We start from the raw sequence: 18,962 nt of genomic DNA on the forward strand, positions 1-18,962 counted from the left end.
CAATACCCACAACCTTGAAGGGCAAGGGCTGTACGTGTATAGCAACACTACTACCTGCAGGTTCCCTTCCAAGCCCCACACCTTCTTGACTTGGAGTTGTATTGCCATTCCTTCGCTGCCACTGAATCAAAATCCTGGAACTCCCTCCCTTCCAAGCAGCACTGGGATGTACATAGACCACATGGACTGCAGTGGGCCAAAAAGGCAGTGATGTGCAATAAATGCTGCTCCAGCCAGCAGCACCCAGATCCTGTGAAAGAATTGGAATGTATTCAGAGCTTCTGCTGTTTTCATTGTTGCTTCCCTGAGCAACCGAGGAAACACTCCATCTGGATCAGTATAATATGTTAACTTTGGTCCCAACTTCATTCAGCACCTCCCTTCTGTCTATTTTTACCCTGTCATAATATCGTTATTCCCCCCCGACTTGATTTTCACTCTCATCTTTTTTGAAGGCATACAGAATACTTTGTTAATGCCTCTGTCACGCCCTCTGCCTCCACAAGAAGATTTTTTTTGTTTGTCCCTAAATGATTCTATCATTTCTTTCACTATGATTTTACCTTTTAAATGCAAATAAAAAAAATTGGGCTCCCTTTTATGTTACCTGCTTACCTTTTCCCACATATTCGCTTTGTCCTTTTACTTCAATTTTCCCTTACAAGGTCTATGTTCTGCTTTATTTCCCGTTGCATTCTGTACCTGATATTTGTCATAAACCTTTTTATTTTAGTCTCTATTTCCTTTGTCGTTTATGGAGCTCAAACTTTGGATGCCTTATCTTACCTTATTCCAGAATATTTTGCTTTAGACCCGAATTATCTCTGCTTTGAAAGCCTGCTCATTTGCTGTTTCCTGGCCAATCTTTGTTTCTAATCCATTTGTGCTAGATCTCTTTTCAAATAACTGAAATTGACCATCTTCAACTGGGTTTTTTTCACAGTTCATTTTTCTTTTTCCCTTTACGTAACTACTTTTACATAAGTATGTTATGAGCATTCTTACTCAGATATTTTTCCATTGCAACACAATGCCTGACTTCATTCTCCAGAATTTTGTTCCTTCTTCGTTGGGCTAGAAACACTACAAAACTTTAAATGGAAGTCTTCAAATCAAAAGCAATTTTGAAATATATAATGGCAGAGCAAACTCAATGCGCTGAATGGCCTATTTATTTGCTCCTTTAGTTTCCTGTGTACATTTTAGCAATTCTGTAATAAAAATAGAATGTGCTGGAAAGACTCAGCAGGCCTAGCAGCATCTGTGTTCAGAAAAACAAAGTTAACATTTTGCATCCATATGACTCTTTTTCAGAACTCAAAATGTTAACACTATTTTATCTCTCCACAGATGCTGCCAGACCTGCGGAGTCTTCCCAACATTTTCTGTTTTTATTTCAGATTTCCAGCTCCCGCAATGTTTTATTTCACAAATTCTTTCCTTTTTTACTCTTCTTCTGTTCTGTTGGGATAATTGAAGCCCCCAACTGTTTTTGCTCTAATACTGTGATGTATTTATCAGGCATTGGTTTATAGATTTGCTCCTCGATTTGCTTCTCACTATTTGAAGGATCTATAAACACCCTGTAAACTAACAACAACTTCTGTTCCTTAATACTAACCAAATAAATTCAATCTTTGAACCTTCTCATAAATCATCCCTCTGTGTAACTGTTGTAAACCCTGATCAATGTTGCCTTTTCTTTATTCTTCCTGCATAATTGGAGTGAACAACAATTCGATTTAGCGCGTCTCTGTACAGCCGCAATGCAATAACTGGATGAGGACATTTATAAGTTATTTGTAGCATGCTGACTTCCGACACCATAGTAGTCATATTTGTTTTTTTTCAATCCATCTGTATGATGCTTAGTCCATGCTATTCTTTATTCTACTGCTCTATGTCCTCAATTTTCTGTGCACCTTGACTTTCCGCTGCTATATTCTTCTTGTCAAATTTGTTTAAACCTTCCTAGTATGCTGGTTAATCTTCCTGTGAGGTCATAAGACTATAGGAGCAAATAAATAGGCTGTTCAGCGCATCGAGCTTGCTCTGCCACTCAATGAGATCATGACTGATCTGATACTGGACATTGGTCATAGCCCTCTTCGGGTTTAACCCATCCGGCTTGTAAAAGTCTCTCCTGCCTTAGAACACCTCCTGTTGCCCCAGAAATCTTAAGCTCGTCCTTCCATTACTATATATTTCAAAATTGCTTTTGATTTGAAGACTTCCATTTAAAGTTTTGTCATGTTATCAGCTGTCATTCATCAGAAGATGCATGTTGTTATATCTGCACTTCAATTGAAATCTTGATCTACAGTTCAGTGCCTGTAGTTTATTTAAAGGAAAGCATGATTAATATTGAATTCCAATTATGCTTGCAAACATAAAAATGAAGTGCAGTAGCTATTACTTGAAATGCTAAATATCGTCCAGGAAACATCTTGGGAATGTTGTTATATTCCCGTAACATACACATAAACTCTGGTTGACTTTTCCATATTGATACCCATTCTTTGATTTGCTTAGGGATAATAATCTGTCATACAGCACTTTATCAAAACAAAAAATAAACTTATTATTACATATTTCTCTGATTGAAGATTCTATTGGTGTGTATCCAAATTCAAACATCAGCAGATGTGAAAATCACACAATGATCACTCTTGCAATGTAATCAACCTTGCTATAATTTGTTCAGACTGCAATAGTATTTGTCTACCTAATAATTTCATTGTAACTGCTGCAGGCCAAAGATTATTACACTGAGTTGAGAATGTAACATCGCGCTGGAGATAACAAATTCAAAATTCACATCGACTATTAGTTCAGAAAAACATTTTGTTGTAGTTTCAAAGTTTAGCAGATATGGAAAAATATATTAAATTCAATTAGCTATGTTTGATTTGGTGATTTAAGTAAGTTAGTGATTTGGTGTTTTTAACCAAGTTTGATAGGATCTGTTTGATAGGATCAAGCACATTCTACCCTAGTAATAATCAGACCTAGTCTAAAATTAAGAATTGAACATAATAAAAGATTTATTTAGGTTTAATGATGTAGAAGTATAGTTGTTAATATTTTGCATCTCGTTGGCATACTACTTTCTGTCATAGACTCAGGGCTGACATTCTGGGCCATGTTGAGGTCTGTAACAGAAGCATTTGGGAGCTGAAAATACCAGTGTCTTCTGGTGTTCCAACTTGCAATGCCATTGCTGCCACTGGCTGTATTTACCAGCATGAAGGGGAGATAAGGCAGTGATCGCACCTGATCCCTGATCAAAGACAGTTGAGATGAAGTTGGGGCAGCACAGTGGTTAGTACTGCCGCCTCAAAGTGCCAGGGGTCCGGGTTCGATTCCCAGCTTGGGTCACTGTCAGTGTGGAGTCTGCACGTTCTCCCTGTATCTGCATGGGTTTCCTCCAGGTACTCTGGTTTCCTCCCACAGTCTGAAAGATATGCTGGTTAGGTGCATTGGCCATGCTAAATTGTCCCTTAGTGTACCCAAACAGTTGCCGGAGTCTAGTGACTAGGGGTTTTCACAGTAACTTCATTGCAGTGTTAATGTGAGCCTACTTGTGACTAATAAACTTTACTTCTACTTTACTTATGATTGAAAAGCTCATTCACGTAGGTTGTTGAGAATTTCTTCACAGTAGGTGCAGATACATGTGCTTGTATGAGACAGGTGAAGAAAAATGGTGCAGAATGGGGAGATGGTTATGACCTCCCTAAGAAATTGCGCTAAGTGGAACTCGGCCATTGGGAGACGGGTGTCCTTTGTGCTGCTAAAGTGGCAGGAAGAATTGACAATTATTACTCAAGCGCAGGAATTTGTCATCCTCCCAGCATTGCATGGGATAGGAGAGGGGGTAAGGCTGTCAAGGATGACTTGGAAATTGACAGAGCTCAAGACAGGCAACAGATGACAGTGGGGCATGAATCCTGGATTTTGTTCTCAGTGGTAATGGGGAGCAACAGTTTCTGCAAGGAGCAACACCACTTCTGCAGGAACTCCAGAAACCCAGGCATCAAGAGAGCAGAAAAGAGGGACCAAGGGCAGAAGAGACACACTGATCCAACCCAAAATAGGATCTGTTGCTGAAGAAGGAGCTACCATAATTTGACCAATCTGCAATTGGTCATAGATATTTGTGCCTTCTTCATCTTGCACCACTGGTCACCATGTCCGACAAGCAGACATCCAAGTTACTTTGTTCTTGAACTTCTTTGCTTCTGCTCCTTCCAAGGATCAGCTGATGGCATCCCACATAAGGCAGAACACCACTGCAACTCACAAATCACTATTACCTTCTTTGCCAATGCTGGACAGTGCACAAGAGGAGAGACCTTGCTAGCACCAAAGCAGGATTCTCCCAAGTGCAGGGCATTATTGATTGCAACCTTGTGGCCTTTAGAACACTTGGTGACAACCCTGTCAGATTCATCAACACAAAAATTTAGCTCTTGGAGTTCGAAAAAATTGCTGGCTCACAGAAAATGATGCAGGTTATTTTGCCAAAAATATCTTTCAAATATAAATGTCTGGCCAGGTGCTTAGATGAATGTTCAGTTCAAGCAGTGCAAATATAAAAATCTTCTGTTTTTTTTGTTTATTCAGTATTCATTTTGTGATTTTCATTTATTTGTCTATGTTTGGCTTTTTCAGTTTGAGAGATGTATTTAAATTTGCTTCACCCCTCTTTTTTCCCCTCAGTCTGTCTTCTTCCAATTATATAATTTGGCTCACATTCACTGTCAGGCTTTGGGTTTTCCTTTTTCCAGTAGTTTGTCTCCTCCTTCAGTTCCTCTTATAAAGCATTGAATTGAATGTTTCATGAGAGAAAATTTAAGATTAACAGTTTGAAACTTAAACGTTAGTAAAATAGCATTAATGGAATAATGGGATTTCCACTGTGGGTGTGCTGATTAGGTTCTGTACTATTGGATGAACTGCAGTGAAAAACATGCAGTAATGTGATAGACTAGTACATGGGGAGCATGATATATGTACACATGGTGTGGCTCCTATCATTACTAGGCACTCCTGCAGGGAAGTACTTTGGTTTGACCCTTAAAAACAACTTTTCTAACTAGGAGCTGTTCAGTGTAGTTGCAAGGGATTGGAAGGTTGCAAGTAGAGTTTTTTTTAGTGTTCTAAATCCTGTTGCTGACCATGAAAGAATGTGGTTTACAGTTTCATTTGAAAGGAACGTTTTGGTAATAGAGTGAAAGCAGATGTTGGATTTATTCAATTTCTTTATATTTTAAATCTATATTAACTCTGCAAAGTTTGTTGAGCGTGTCAGAATTACACCTAAGAAATTTGTAAATAAGTTCAATTTGTGCTGCTGACTTATTCAACCTATATTACTTAGTTGTGATGCCGATTTTGTTCAATTGAAGTCAATTACAGTGAGCAAAAACTCATTTTTTTTCCGACTTTAATTTAACTTTTTGCTAAGTAGAGTAGTTGGAGGCATTTTGTTTTAGGTTAAAGAAATATTAATAAATCTAAAATACATTTTTTACGGATCACAGAACAAAATGCTTGAAATTGTGCAGGCATAAATTATTCCTGGCATGGTGACATTTATTATAGTTGTGAACAAACGACACTTGTTGTTTATCAGCGATTTTGCACTGCAAGTTGTGTAAGTGGAAGATTGAAATAACATAGCTCATTCTATGGCAAAAAGGGCAAGTAATTGTGTGTCTCCTTAACCAATTGGATTGAAAATGAATATAATGAATAGTGGAGTTTTTGAACCAGTGAATTGTATGTAAAATTAGGTAGAGAAAGTAAAATTTATTGGATTGAGAAGGGTAGAGAAAGAGACATAGAAAATGATAAAAGTTTAATTAAAACATTTTTATAACTCCAGGTTGAAGAAATGGGACTCCACACTTATAGCTTTTAAGTTTTGTGCTGTTAAAAGTATATGTAGAATGAAATGGACAGCCCTAACGTTCTCTACTCTGAGCTCAAGAAAATCTGATTAAATTGAATCCTTTTTAATCATAGCCATTGGGTCTGAAAAACGTATCGAAGAGAAAAGGAACCTTGTTAGATTAAACCTATCTTGCTTCCAGCAGAGGGTGAGTTGAACAGAGCTGGTTATCCCTCCTTACCCAGGCTTGTACAATTTGGGGGCATGCAGGCCAAACGGTGGCAAATTGAGGTGTCTTGATTGGATCAACATCTTTTGAGGAATCTCACTTAGGGTTCATCATAATGATATCTTATGACATAGTCGGTCAATACCAAAGAAATAAAAGATATGCACACATGGCATGCACTCCTCTCCATTAGTTGGCCATCCAGTCAGGCTTCGATCATGTCGGGTCTTGACAGGTCAGTCACTTAAAACATCTATTCATTGATTGTCCTTTACCCCTCTGCTGTCTTCAACATTGCTGAATTACACCATCCTCATTTGGCCCTGTGGCATTTTTCATGATTCCGTTCCTACTACTTGTAAGATTGGCATAATGGCTGAGAATTTTCTTGAGTGTGCCCTATTAATTTGACATTTTCCCTCACTCTTCAGCTTGAGATTGCTGCAAGGGCAACAGGGCATCTGGAATCTAGGTGAAAGATGACCATCGCATTAACCAGTGGGATTTAAAGATTTGAATATGAGACAGAACTGACTGAGAAGTAAATGTGGTGAAATAGAATGAAATTGGGTGGCAGGAAGTAAAATAAAGAGAGAAAGGGAAGGTTGGATTAGAAGCTCGCAACACCAAGTTGAAGTGCAACGGGTTTATTTAGTATCACGAGCTTGCAGAGCACTGTTCCTTTATCAGGTGAGTGACTCCTGCTGGAGGAGCAATGCTTTGAAAGCTCGTAATACCAAACAAACGTGTTGAACTTTAACCTGCTGTTGTGAGATTTGTTACTGTGCCCACCCCAGCCAAATGCCGGCATCTCCACATCAAGGTTAGATTAAAATGGAGGAGAAAAGGGGGACAGAAAGGACAAGTAATTCCTTAACCTCTTTTGGATGCAAACACCAGTAACTCCAGTTTCCATATCGGTTGTTTGTGTCGTCTTTAGTACGATTGTCGATTTGGACCAAGCTATCGGACAATTTCTGAGCCCATTGGGAATTGGTTTAGTACTACCCAAACACATTCTTTGTGAGATCCTTTACATAGATGTTCTATCAAGTTAGCCTGGATTTAACCCAAGCCCTGTGGGTTAAAAGTGTAGTGTGCTAACCAAAAGCTCTCACTCAAACTGTCCCTGTTAAACATTTTTTTTTGATTAAGTTAGTAATTTATATGTCACTATGATTCTCAGGACTTCAATTTTTAGGACTGCCTGATGCTGGAAGTTTTAATTTTTTAATTGAACTAATTTTTGTAGGGGACTCAAGACAAAGAGATATGCTCCAGCTAACAGGTAAGATCTAGTTTTTGCAGTTTTAAAACCTACAATGTTTGTGCTTTTTTAAATTGTTGCCGAGGAGTATAGTGATGAATAAGCTACAGGTAATAATGATTAACATGAGTTTTGCATATGTGAAGTGGGAAACTGGCAGCCTCACTCAGGCTGAGTGGGATTGAAATTTGGTAATTTGGAGCAGTGTGGTAATTCAGTGCCAAGTGGGAGGAGGTGCTTTTTCCTTTTTGTTTTGTTTTCTTTCCTCTTGCTTTGTAACTGTTGATCTGCAGGGAGAGATCCAGAGAATGCCCTGGGAAGGTAAGTGATATAAAGAACTACCTTGCATAACAGCACCAATAACTGAAGGTGAGAGTTTAATAAACTTCCTTAAATAATTTAATCAGTGATAGAAATGTTGGTCAGTGGAGTTAAGTGCTGCACTTTTGAGATCCATAACTCTTCCAGTGTTGCAGACAACTACATCTGCAGGAAGTGCACCTAATTGCAGCTGCTCACAGACCACATGATAGGTTGGAGCAGCAGTTGAATGCATAAAGGAGCATGAAGATGGCAGGAAGCATCATAGATACAGGTTTTATAGCTGTGGTAACACCCAAGGTGCAGGCAGATAATTGGGTGACCACTAGAAAGGGCAGGCAGTCAGTGCAGGAATCCCCTGTGGTTGTTTCCCTCTCTAACACGTATGCCAATTTGGATACTGTTGGAGGGGAAGGCCTATCAGGGAATAACAGCAGCAGCAGTCAGAGCAATGGCACCACGACTGGCTCTGTCGTTAGGCGGGGAGGGACAAAGGGCATTAGAGCAATAGTTATAGGGGACTCAATAGTTAGGGGTGCCTCTGTGGACATGAAAGAGACTCCAGGATGATATGTTGTTTCCGTGGTGCCAGGGTCCAGGATGTCTCCGAATAGGCAGAAAGCATTCTGCAGGGAGAGGGTGAACAGTCAGAGGTCATGGTACATATTGATCCTAACAACATAGGAAGAGTGATGAGGTCCTGCTGCAGCAGGTTAGGGAGTTGGTAAAAAGTTAAAAGGCAGGACATCTAGGGTTGTAATCTCAGGATTCCTCCCTGTACCACATGCCAGTGAGGATAAAAATAGGAAGAAAGTACAGCTCAACACATGACTAAACAGCTGATGTAGAAGGGAGAATTTCAGATAGCTCGACCATTGGTATCTCTTCTAGGACAGGTGGGACCTGTACAAGAAGGACAGGTTGCATCTAAACTGGAGGGGCATAAATATTCTGGCTGGAAGGTTTGTTAGTGTGACATGGGAGAATTTCTATTAGCTTGGCAGGGGATGGGAACCAAAGCAAAGATAGATTAACTGAAGAACTAGAGAGTAGGGCCAGTAAGACTCAGAGAAAGAGCAAACAGGGTGTGGTTGCTGACCAAAGAGGGTCTGGAGGATTGAAATGCATGTTTTAATGCAAGAAGTGTAACAGGTAAGGCAGATGAACTTAAGCGCTTGGTTAGTACTTGATGTTGTTGCCAATATTGAGATTTGGTTAAGGGGAGGACAGGATTGGCAGCTTAATTTTCCAGGATATAGATGTTTCAGATTGGAAAGAGAGGGATGTAAAAGGGTTGGGAGAATTGCACCTCTAGTTAAAGAGACTATCACAGCTGTAATGCAGGAGGACACTCGGAGGGCTTATACAGCAAGGCAATATGGGCAGCGCTCAGGAATAGGAAGGGTGTAGTCACAAGGTTGGGAGTTTACTAAAGGCCTTCCAACAGCCAGTGAGAGTTAGAGGAACAGATATGTAGGCAGATTTTGGCAAGGTGGAAAAGTAACAGGGTTGTTGTGGTGGGTGATTTTTAACTTCCCCTATATTGACTGGGAATCACTTAGTGCTAGGGGCATGGATGGGGCAGAGTTTGTGAGGAGCATCCAGGATGGCTTCTTGAAACAGGATGTAGTTAGTTCAACTGGGGAAGGGGCTGTACTGGACCTGGTATTTGGGAATGCGCCCAGCCAGGAGGCCGACATTTCAACAGAGGAGCAGTTCGGAACAGTGACCACAATTCAGTAAGCTTTAAGGTACTCATGGATAAAGATAAGTGTTGTCCTCAAACTAAGGTGCTAAATTGGGGAAAGGATAATTACAACAATATTAGGCTGGAACTGAAGATTGAGGTGTTTGAAGGCATATCAACACCTGGCAAGTCCAATGCTTTCAAGTGTAACTTGATAAGAATTCAGGACCAGTAGGTTCCTGTAAGGATGAAGGGATAAGTATAGCAATTTTTGGGAACCTTGGATAACAAGAGATATTGTGAGCCTAGTCAAAAAGAAAAAGGAAGCATTTGTCAAGACTAGGAAGCTGGAACAGATGAAGCAAGTGTGGCATACAAGGAAAGTAGAAAGAAACTTAAATAAGGAGTCAGGAGGGCTAAAAGGGGTCACAAAAAGTCATTGGCCAGCAAGAGTAAGGAAAATCCCAAGCTTTTTATGCATATATAAGGAACAAGAAGGTAGCCTGGGAAAAGAGCGGCCCACTTGTGGGCAGGGGAAGGAATTTATATATGGAGCCAGAGGAAATGGGTGAGGTATTAAATGAGTACTTTGCATCAGTGTACATCAAAGAGAAGGACTTGGTGGATGATCAGTCTAGGGAAAGGTATGTAGATAGTTTGGGTCATGTTGGGATCAAAAAGGAGGAGGTCTTGAAAAACATAAAGTAGACAAGTTCCCAGGGCCTGATAGGATATGCCCCAGAAAACTGAGAGAGACAAGGGAAGAAATTGCTGGGGCTTGAGAGAAATCTTTATACCCTCACTGGTTACAGGGGAGGTCCCAGAAGATTGGAGAATAACTAATGTTGTTCCTTTGTTTAAGAAGGATAGCAAGGATAATTACAGGCCGGTGAACCTTACCTCAGTGGTAGTGAAATTATTGGAGAGGATTCTTCGAGACAGGATTTACTCCCACTTGGAAACAAGTGGATGTATTAGTGAGAGACAATGTGGTTTGTGAAGAGGACGTCGTGTCTCATAACTTGATCAAGTTTTTTGAGGAAGTGACGAAGATGATTAGTGAGGGCAGTGGATGTTTTTTACGTGGACTTCAGTAAGGCCTTTGACAAGATCCCTCATGGCAGTTTGGTACAGAAGGTAAAGTCACACAGGATCAGAGGTGAGCTGGCAAGATGGATACAGAACTGACTTGGTCATAGAACAGTGGATAGCTGTGGAAAGGTATGTTTCTGAATGGGGACTGTGACTAGTGGCATTCATTAGGGATCAGTGCTGGGGCCTTTGCTATTTGTAAAATATATATATATTATATATATATAAATGATTTGGAGGAAACTGTAACTGGATTTATTAGTAAGTTTGCAGGTAACACAAAAGTTGGTAGAATTGTGGATAAGCGATGAGGTCCGCCAGAGAATACAGCAGCATATAGATCAGCAGTTGGAGACTTGGGCAGATGGCAGATTAAGTTTAATCCGGACAGTGTGAAGTAATGCATTTTGGAAGGTCTAATGCAGATGGGAAATATACAGTAATAGCAGAACCCTTAAGGTATTGATAGGCAGTGGGATCTATGTGTATAAGTACACAGGTCACAAAATGGCAAGACTCGAGAAGGTAGTCAAGAAGGCATGCAACATTCTTGCCTTCATCAGCCAGGGCATTGAGGTTAAAAATTGGCAAGTCATGTTGTAGCTTTATAGAACCTTAATTAAGCTGCACTTTTGGAATATAGTGTTCAGTTCTGGCTGCCACACTACCAGAAGAATGTGGAGGCCTTGGAGAGGGAACAGAAAAGGTTTACCAAGGTGGTGCATGGGTATGGAGGGCATTAGCTACAAGGAGAGGTTGGAGAAACTTGGTTTGTTCTCACTGGAACAACAGAGGTTGAGGGACGACCTGATAGAACTGTACAAGATTATGAAGGGCATAGACAAAGTGGATAGTCAGAAGCTTTTTCTCAGGGTGGAAGTGTCAATTTCTAGGCGGCATAGGTTTAAGGTGCGAGGGCCAAAGTTTAATGGAGATGTACGAGGCAGGTGTTTCACTCAGAGGGTGCATGGTGCCTGGAACTCGCTGGTGAGGGGAAATAGTGGAAGCAGACATGTTAGTGACTTTTAAGAGATGTCTTGACAAATACATGAATCGGGTGGGATTGGAAGGATTTGGTCCCTGGAAGGCTAGGGAGTTTTAGCTTAATCGGGCAGCATGGTCAGTGCAGGCTTGAAGGGCTGAAGGGCCTGTTCCTGTGCCTTAATTTTCTTCATTCTTAACAATATTAGCCTTTTGAAAATAGTGCTACATTGTTTTTTTTTAGAAAGCTGTTGCTAGTTGGCCATTTTTAATCAGATTTTTGTGATTTATAAGGTAAGTTTAGTTTTGTATAGCTTTTAATTCCATCTTCCTCAAATAAGTTTTAAAATTTGCTTTTTAAAAACAAATGTGCCCTGCCCTTTTTGCTGCCCTCAAAACAAGAGCGTGGGTGATTGTGAAAGTTAGATAGATAACTGCTGGTGGCTGTTGACAAAGTCTGTTTTCATTAATAATATATTTCTTGGTGGAAGTATATGGCAAATACATAATTTAGACTTGGCCAGTTATCGAACTAACCTTCCTAAAGCATAAGTATTATAGACTCAATCAAATACTGTCACCTAATGAAGGAATTAATTAAAGACCACTTTGTGGTTTACTCTATCCCATAATAAAAATAAGGGGTAACAGGTTGATTAATTTAAAGTTTGTAAATTTATTAATACGCAATGAAATTTTTTTTTTTGAAATTCAAATTAATACATTTTCTAATCCTTCAGTTAAGGACAGCCACACAAGATTTAACGGGTAAACTGTTATAAATGGAAGAAGCAAGGCTTGATTCTTTAGCAGGCCTATTAATATACTTACTGAAGTCAAGCATTCAGACAAAAACTCATACAAAATCATCTTTGATGGACTGGACACAGTGTCTGAATGGCCAAAATAGTCTCCCATTTTAGACCTGGTTTTCCCAACTCTCAGATGACCAATATTCCAGGGAGGACAAAGAAAATGCTTCTAAGCTATCCTTCTTGAAGCATGGTTACATTGGAATTAATGACTGTGAGGGGTTTACTATCACCTACTCAGAATAGCAGCGGTTTGTCCATCAAGCTTTATCATGCTTTGAGTCACAGTGTCTTAATTACAGAGCGCCGAGACAGAAGGAGGGTATCCTGCACTTTGAATCCCACTATCTCATATGACATTCCATATCGTGTGCCCAGGTCGAAAATCTGCCTGTTCAGTTACATAAAGACCCATGTCAGTGTTGCAATCAGTTTAGGGACCATTAACATTTAAAATAAATTGGAATACTTTTAAACAATAGAATTACACCACAAGATTTCACTTTATTTTTGAACAAAATAAACGTTATTGTGTAGAAGAGAATGAACCAAAACAAGCACTATTCAGTTAACAATATAGTTTACACCTATGTATGTCAGGCATTTAGGTTTGTTTACTTTCCCCAAGCATTCTCTAATGACACTTCGGTCTTAAAGATTTTTACTTCTGTAGTGACCACAATCCTCTGGAGAATTTTCCTCAGGTCCAGCTAGTCTCAGATAGAACTTTTGTTTAGCCTCTCAATTGTCCCATGTTTGTGTTACTTTTCAATACTTCCAAGCTAATCTGCTGGTTGTTTTCTTTTGCAATAAGACACAATGAAGCCTACTGTTGTTCTCCCATTAAGTTTAAAGTTGATAATCTTCCAGCTTCTGTTCCTTGTAAGATTCAAACTGAGATTAAGCCTCACCTGTCATTCATGCAGTCAATGATGGACTCAGTGTTTTACTCTGCTTACAGTGCAGGGCTGCAATTTATTCGTGTTATCTTCTCAGAGATGTAAAGCAAACTGGTCCCAAACTGCAACTTAAAAACCTCTCCAAGCAAACATGCAGATAAATTGAAACCAGAGAGCCTTGCTAAGTCCCCCCCTTTCTCCATGATTGAGGCTATCCTTAAAACAAACTTTAAACTCAATAAGCTTAAATCATTCATGTATCCTTCTCTTACAATGTATTTAGTTAAGTGATCCCACCAGCTGTTTACTACTTCTGTCTCTTCTAATCTGACTCTTTAGACTGCTATTTCCTTAGATGTTCTGGCAATCGCTGAAGAGCAACATTTTAATTAATGTATCTTCATAACAATAATCTTCCTAGGATTGACCATTACCTCTAAAATATTAACACGAACCACGAATTAGATATTCGCTACAGCAGATGTCACCCTCAAATTGACGCACAACTGACTCCACAAATAGGATGAGAATTAAGATGCATGCGCAAGTTCCATTTTCTTTGTTATCGTAAATGTTATTGTATTTACCTACTTTATGAAAGATATTGAAAAATTAATTATTTTAGCCAACAATAACTTGTATAAGGCCTTTAAAATAATAAAACATTCCAGGGTGTTTGCGGAATCTTTATAGCACAAAATATGGCCCCAAACCACAAAAGGAGATAATAGGGAAAATTACCAAAAGCTTGGTCAAAAGGTAGGTTTTTAGCAGTATCTTAAAGGAAGAAAGAGTAATAGAGAGTAGGAAATTCTAGAGCTCAGGGCCTTTGCAGCTGAAGACACAACCACCATTGATGGAGGAATTAAAACCAGCGACACTGAAGAAACTGGAATTATTGGAATGCAATTTTGTTTTATTCCTCGATGGGATGTGGCGCCACTGGCTGGGTCAGCATCAGTTGCCCATCTGTGAAGAGTCAACCACATTGCTGTAGATCTGGAGTCACAAGTAGACCAGATCAGGTAAAGATGGATTTTTATGATTAGACTTTTAAATCCAGATTGTTTTACTTAATTCAAACTTTATTGTCTGCTGTGATAGTTTTGAATCTGACTCCCCAGGGCATTACCCTGGGGATTGTTATGGTGCAGCTATAATGGCGCATCAGTTACCTACCACTATTCACTACTGGATGTGGCAGAACTGCTCTAATCCATGTGTGTGGAATCGCTTAGTCTTGTGTATTACTTGCTACTTATGCTGTTTGGCGTGTAAGTAGTCCTGTGTTGCTGCTTCATCAGGTTGAGATTTCATTTTTGGTTTGCCTTATATTGCTCTTGGCATGCCCTCCTGCACTCCTCTTCAATGAGCCAGACTTGATTCCATGGTTTGGTGATTATGCTAGACAGGGGGATATGCCAGGCATGAGGTTATAGATTGTGGTTGAGTGTAATTCTGCTGCTGATGATGACCCAGCATTCCCAGTCTTGAGTTGCTAGATCTGTTTGAAGTCGATCCTATTCAGCACTGTAGCAGTGCTACACAATTCAGGACTCAGCCAGCCTCACATGGAGTCACATGGAGCCGCTCTTGTCTAACATTGAATTCCCCCATCCAGGTTACATTCTGCACTGTGGCAAGTCTTCGTGCTTCCTCCAAGTGGAGTTCAATATGGAGAAGTCCTGCTATATCTGCTCAAGGGACATGATATGTGGTCACCACCAGGAGGTTTCCTTGTCTATGTTTGACCTGATCTCATGAGACTTCATGGGCTCCAGAGGATATATTGAGGGCTCCCTGGGCATCACCCCCTTGATTGTGCCAACACCATCCTTGCTGGGTCTGCCCTACCAGTTGTCTAGTTTCATTTCTTTTTATTGATTTTGCAGCAGTTACACACAACTGAGAGCCTTGCCAGGCTTCTTCAGAGGGCATTTAAGAGTCAATCACATTGCTGTGGGTCTGGAGTCACATGTCAGCCAGATCAAGCTAGGATGGCAGATTTCCTTGCCTAGAGAAAGGAAACCAGTTGAGTTTTTATGATTATCGATAATAATTTAATGGTCATCATTAGACTTTTAATTCCAGATTCTTATTGAATTCAAATTTCACCATATGCTGTGGTGAGATGTGAAGTTAGATCCCCAGAGCATTAACCTGGGTCTCTGGATTACTCGTCCAGTGACAATATTTCTATGCTGTCCATTATTTCCATGAAAATATTGATGAAGTTATAAAAATAGGAAAGCAGGTTTCATCTGAAGAAGAATCATATGGAATGAAAACATTAACTGTGTTTCTCTCTCTCCAGATGTTGCCAGGTCTGCTGAGTTTTTCCAGCATTTTCTGTTTTTAATTGAAAAGAGTTCTTGTACTGCATTATAATAGACTTAGGAGCAGTTTACATCATGTGCAGTTGCAGTGAAATTGTAAACTCTTTGTTTACAAGTAAACATACAATTTTGTTAACATAACAGAAAGAAGAAATCTATCCTTATGCTATTGCTAGACAAAATATTTTCTATGACTTGAGTTGGGTAGTTAAGTGAAAGTTTTGAAATGAATAAAATGCTTTCAAGTGTAGTTCATCCAGGTAATCTTGGTCGTTCATCAAGGAAATTAAATGTTTGCTCCTGTCTTCAGTGTGTTATCCAGTTGTTCCTTAAGTGAATCAGGGTTTTTTGCTTCAGTTACTCCATCTGTAATTCATTGAATTTAGTGGCCCCAGAACACTTAGACACAACGTTAATTCTGAGCTCTGTGGTCCTGAGAAATTTACATAAGAACATAAGAAATAGGAGCAGGAGTAGGCCATCTAGCCCTTCAAGCCTGCCCCGCCATTCAATAAGATCATGGCTGATCTGTCGTGGCTCAGTTCCACATTCCCGCCCTCTCCCCATAACCCTTAATCCCCTCTCTTATCAAAAACCCATCAACCCGCGTCTTGTCTAGGGCGGTGGATAGAGGAGAGCTGGTGGATGTGGTCTTTCTTGATTTTCAGAAGGCGTTTGACAAGGTACCTCACAAGAGGTTATTGCAGAAGGTCAGGGGACATGGAGTTGGGGGTAGGGTGTTAGCATGGATAGAGGATTGGTTGTCAAATAGGAGGCAGAGAGTGGGGGTCAATGGGTGCTATTCGGATTGGCGGATGGTGACTAGTGGAGTGCCCCAGGGGTCGGTGCTGGGGCCTCAGCTATTTACCATTTATATAGATGATCTGGAGGAGGGAACCAAGTGTATGGTGTCGAAATTTGCTGATGACACCAAGATTGGGGGAACGGCGAATTGTGCGGAGGGTGTGGAGAGTCTACAGAAGGATCTAGATAGGCTGGGCGAATGGGCCAGGAACTGGCAAATGGAATTTAATGTTGGCAAGTGCGAGGTGGTCCACTTTGGTAGGAATAATGGTAGGAAGGATTATTACTTACGTGGCGAAAAACTGCAGCAGGCGACGGTGAAGAGGGACCTCGGGGTCCTTGTGCATGAGTCGCAAAAACCCAGCTTGCAGGTGCAGCAGGTGGTCAGGAAGGCGAATGGGATGCTGGCCTTCATAGCGAGGGGGATTGAATATAGAAGTAGGGAGGTCTTGCTGCGGCTGTATAGGACATTGGTGAGGCCGCAGCTGGAGTACTGTGCAGTTTTGGGCGCCGTACTTACGCAAGGATATTTTGGCCTTGGAGGGAGTGCAGAGGAGGTTTACTAGGCTGATGCCGGAGTTGAGGGGGTTGAGCTATGAGGAGAGGCTGAATAAACTAGGCTTGTACTCGTTAGCGTTTAGAAGAATGAGGGGAGATCTCATTGAGATGTATAAGATGATGAATGGGATGGATAGGATAGAGGTGGAAAGACTCTTCCTGCTCAGAAAGGATAGTAGGACTAGGGGGCACAGCCTCAAGATAAAGGGGGGGCGGTTTAGAACGGAGTTGAGGAGGAACTTCTTCACTCAAAGGGTGGTGAATCTCTGGAATTCTCTGCCCGTTGAAGTGGTGGAGGCTACCTCGCTAAATATTTTTAAGACGCACAGATAATGTAATAATATAAAACAATATGAATCCAAAAAGACTGTGTTTGTTAATGCTGCAACTGCAGAGGGTGCACATCCAAATATACAGTTACAGTGTCTTTGGCATCACCTTTCAGTAACATCCAGGTGGCTGTTTATATCAAAAATGTCACACATCAAACTCAGCTGGGAAAAGAAGAATACATCACCTCATTCACTGCCTGCTTACAGCCTTTCTCTCAAACCTTTTCTGCATCGTGCTCCTGTCACCCTGCTCCAGACTCCTCACCACCCCATGATTGTCAAAGGGAAGGTAGCAACCAAGCTGCAAGAGTCAGGAGCTGGGCAGCTGAGCAGGGCAGCAAGCATTTCTCAGTGGGGTAGCAGGGCATCAACAGAGTACATGCCCACAGTAAGGACGTTAATATTAGGATGAGCTGTGAGTGTCCTTGAAAATAGAATACCTAAAATTATAATTTATAGTTTTATCATATTCTCTACTTCTCTTTCCACAATTTAAATAAAAGTAATATTCTGTGTTCATTTTCCACATTCTTAATGATTTTGCACATTTCCAAAAGGCCATCCCTTAAATGATCATTCTTAGGTTTGAAATTCTAATTTTCTCCCAGGCCTTCCAAATACAGATACTTGTCACTGGAAATCAACATTCTACTTTGTCACCAGCATTTGAATAAATCCTTACAGTGCCATTGGAGGCCATTTGGCCCATCAAGTTTGCACCCACCACAATCCCATCCTGGCCCTAATTCCTTAACCCCACATACTTATCCTGCTAATCCCCTGACACTAGGGGCAATTTAGCATGGCCAACCAGCCAAACCCACACGTCTTTGGACTGTGGGAGGAAACAAGAGCACCCTGTGGGAAACCTACGTAAACAAGGGGAGAATGTGCAAACTGCACACAGTCACCCCAGACTGGAATTAAACCTTAGCCCCTGGTGCTGTGAGGCTAATCACTATGTTACCATGCCGCTCGTGGATTTGGCTTTCAAGGTGCTCTGTGTACCAACTCTGATATAGGGTGAAATTCTCCCAAAAAACAATTGAGTCACAGAATGGTGAGAACAATGGAGCAATCTGTGTTGGTCCCAGGTGCACTCTACACTGCAATCCTCCCATACTTAATCAGTTTTTTGGAGAGTTGGGAGTTTTGTGCCAGTATTTAGTGGGGGCCAAATATGCCGGTAAGCCCAGCTTCAGAGCTCTTGGGAACTGTTTTACAAGGGTGCTCTGATCTCGCAGTGCACCGGGAGACCTCCCCATACCACCACTCACACCCCTCCCTCACCACTTCCCACATCGGTGGCATTTTTCTCCATCCCGCTTCACAGCATGGCACCCTTTGCATAGCCCTCTCCCCCATCATAGCCCTCTCCCTTGTCATAGCCGCCCCGCCCCCGTCATAGCCTCTGTTCAGGCCCCAATCCCTTGGGACTGCCCAGATGGCATTGCCGGAGTGCCTGGTGGCCACTGCTGGGATGTCTGGTGGCCACTGCCTAACCATGCCCCCGGGGCTTCAATGGCCTTCATTCCGTCCCGACATGGCCACTGCACAAGTGGAGACCTGTAGTGACACTTGCCGTTTTTGCACCGAAGGCCAGAGAAACTTGTGCACTGGGAATCGAATGGGCTATACATATTTAAATGCTACTTTAAAAAAGCTAACTGGCCTCTTTCTAGGTATGATCCGGTTTGTGCCACTGGAAAGGGGCCGGGAGGATTGCAAACTGTTTGGTACCAGGCGCG

The 18,962-nt window shown here is 41.1% G+C and overlaps 1 protein-coding gene across 6 annotated transcripts in view; it reads left to right on the top strand.

The window, feature by feature from the left end:
* pphln1 (periphilin 1) overlaps window positions 1–18,962 on the top strand; it is a 150,744-nt gene that overhangs the window by 44,334 nt on the left and 87,448 nt on the right. For 5 of the 6 annotated variants that reach the window (XM_080190732.1, XM_080190733.1, XM_080190731.1 and 2 more), the window contains exon 5: window positions 7,378–7,413. The exons of the other annotated variant lie outside the window; for it this stretch is intronic. In XM_080190732.1, coding sequence (XP_080046858.1) covers window positions 7,378–7,413 — 36 coding nt within the window. The remainder of the gene's footprint in view (window positions 1–7,377; window positions 7,414–18,962) is intronic. 6 annotated transcript variants of the gene reach the window in all.

This window comes from Carcharhinus amblyrhynchos, chromosome 6, assembly GCF_965287045.1.
Source record: "Carcharhinus amblyrhynchos chromosome 6, sCarAmb.v2.hapA, whole genome shotgun sequence".
Classification (NCBI taxonomy): Eukaryota; Metazoa; Chordata; class Chondrichthyes; order Carcharhiniformes; family Carcharhinidae; genus Carcharhinus; species Carcharhinus amblyrhynchos.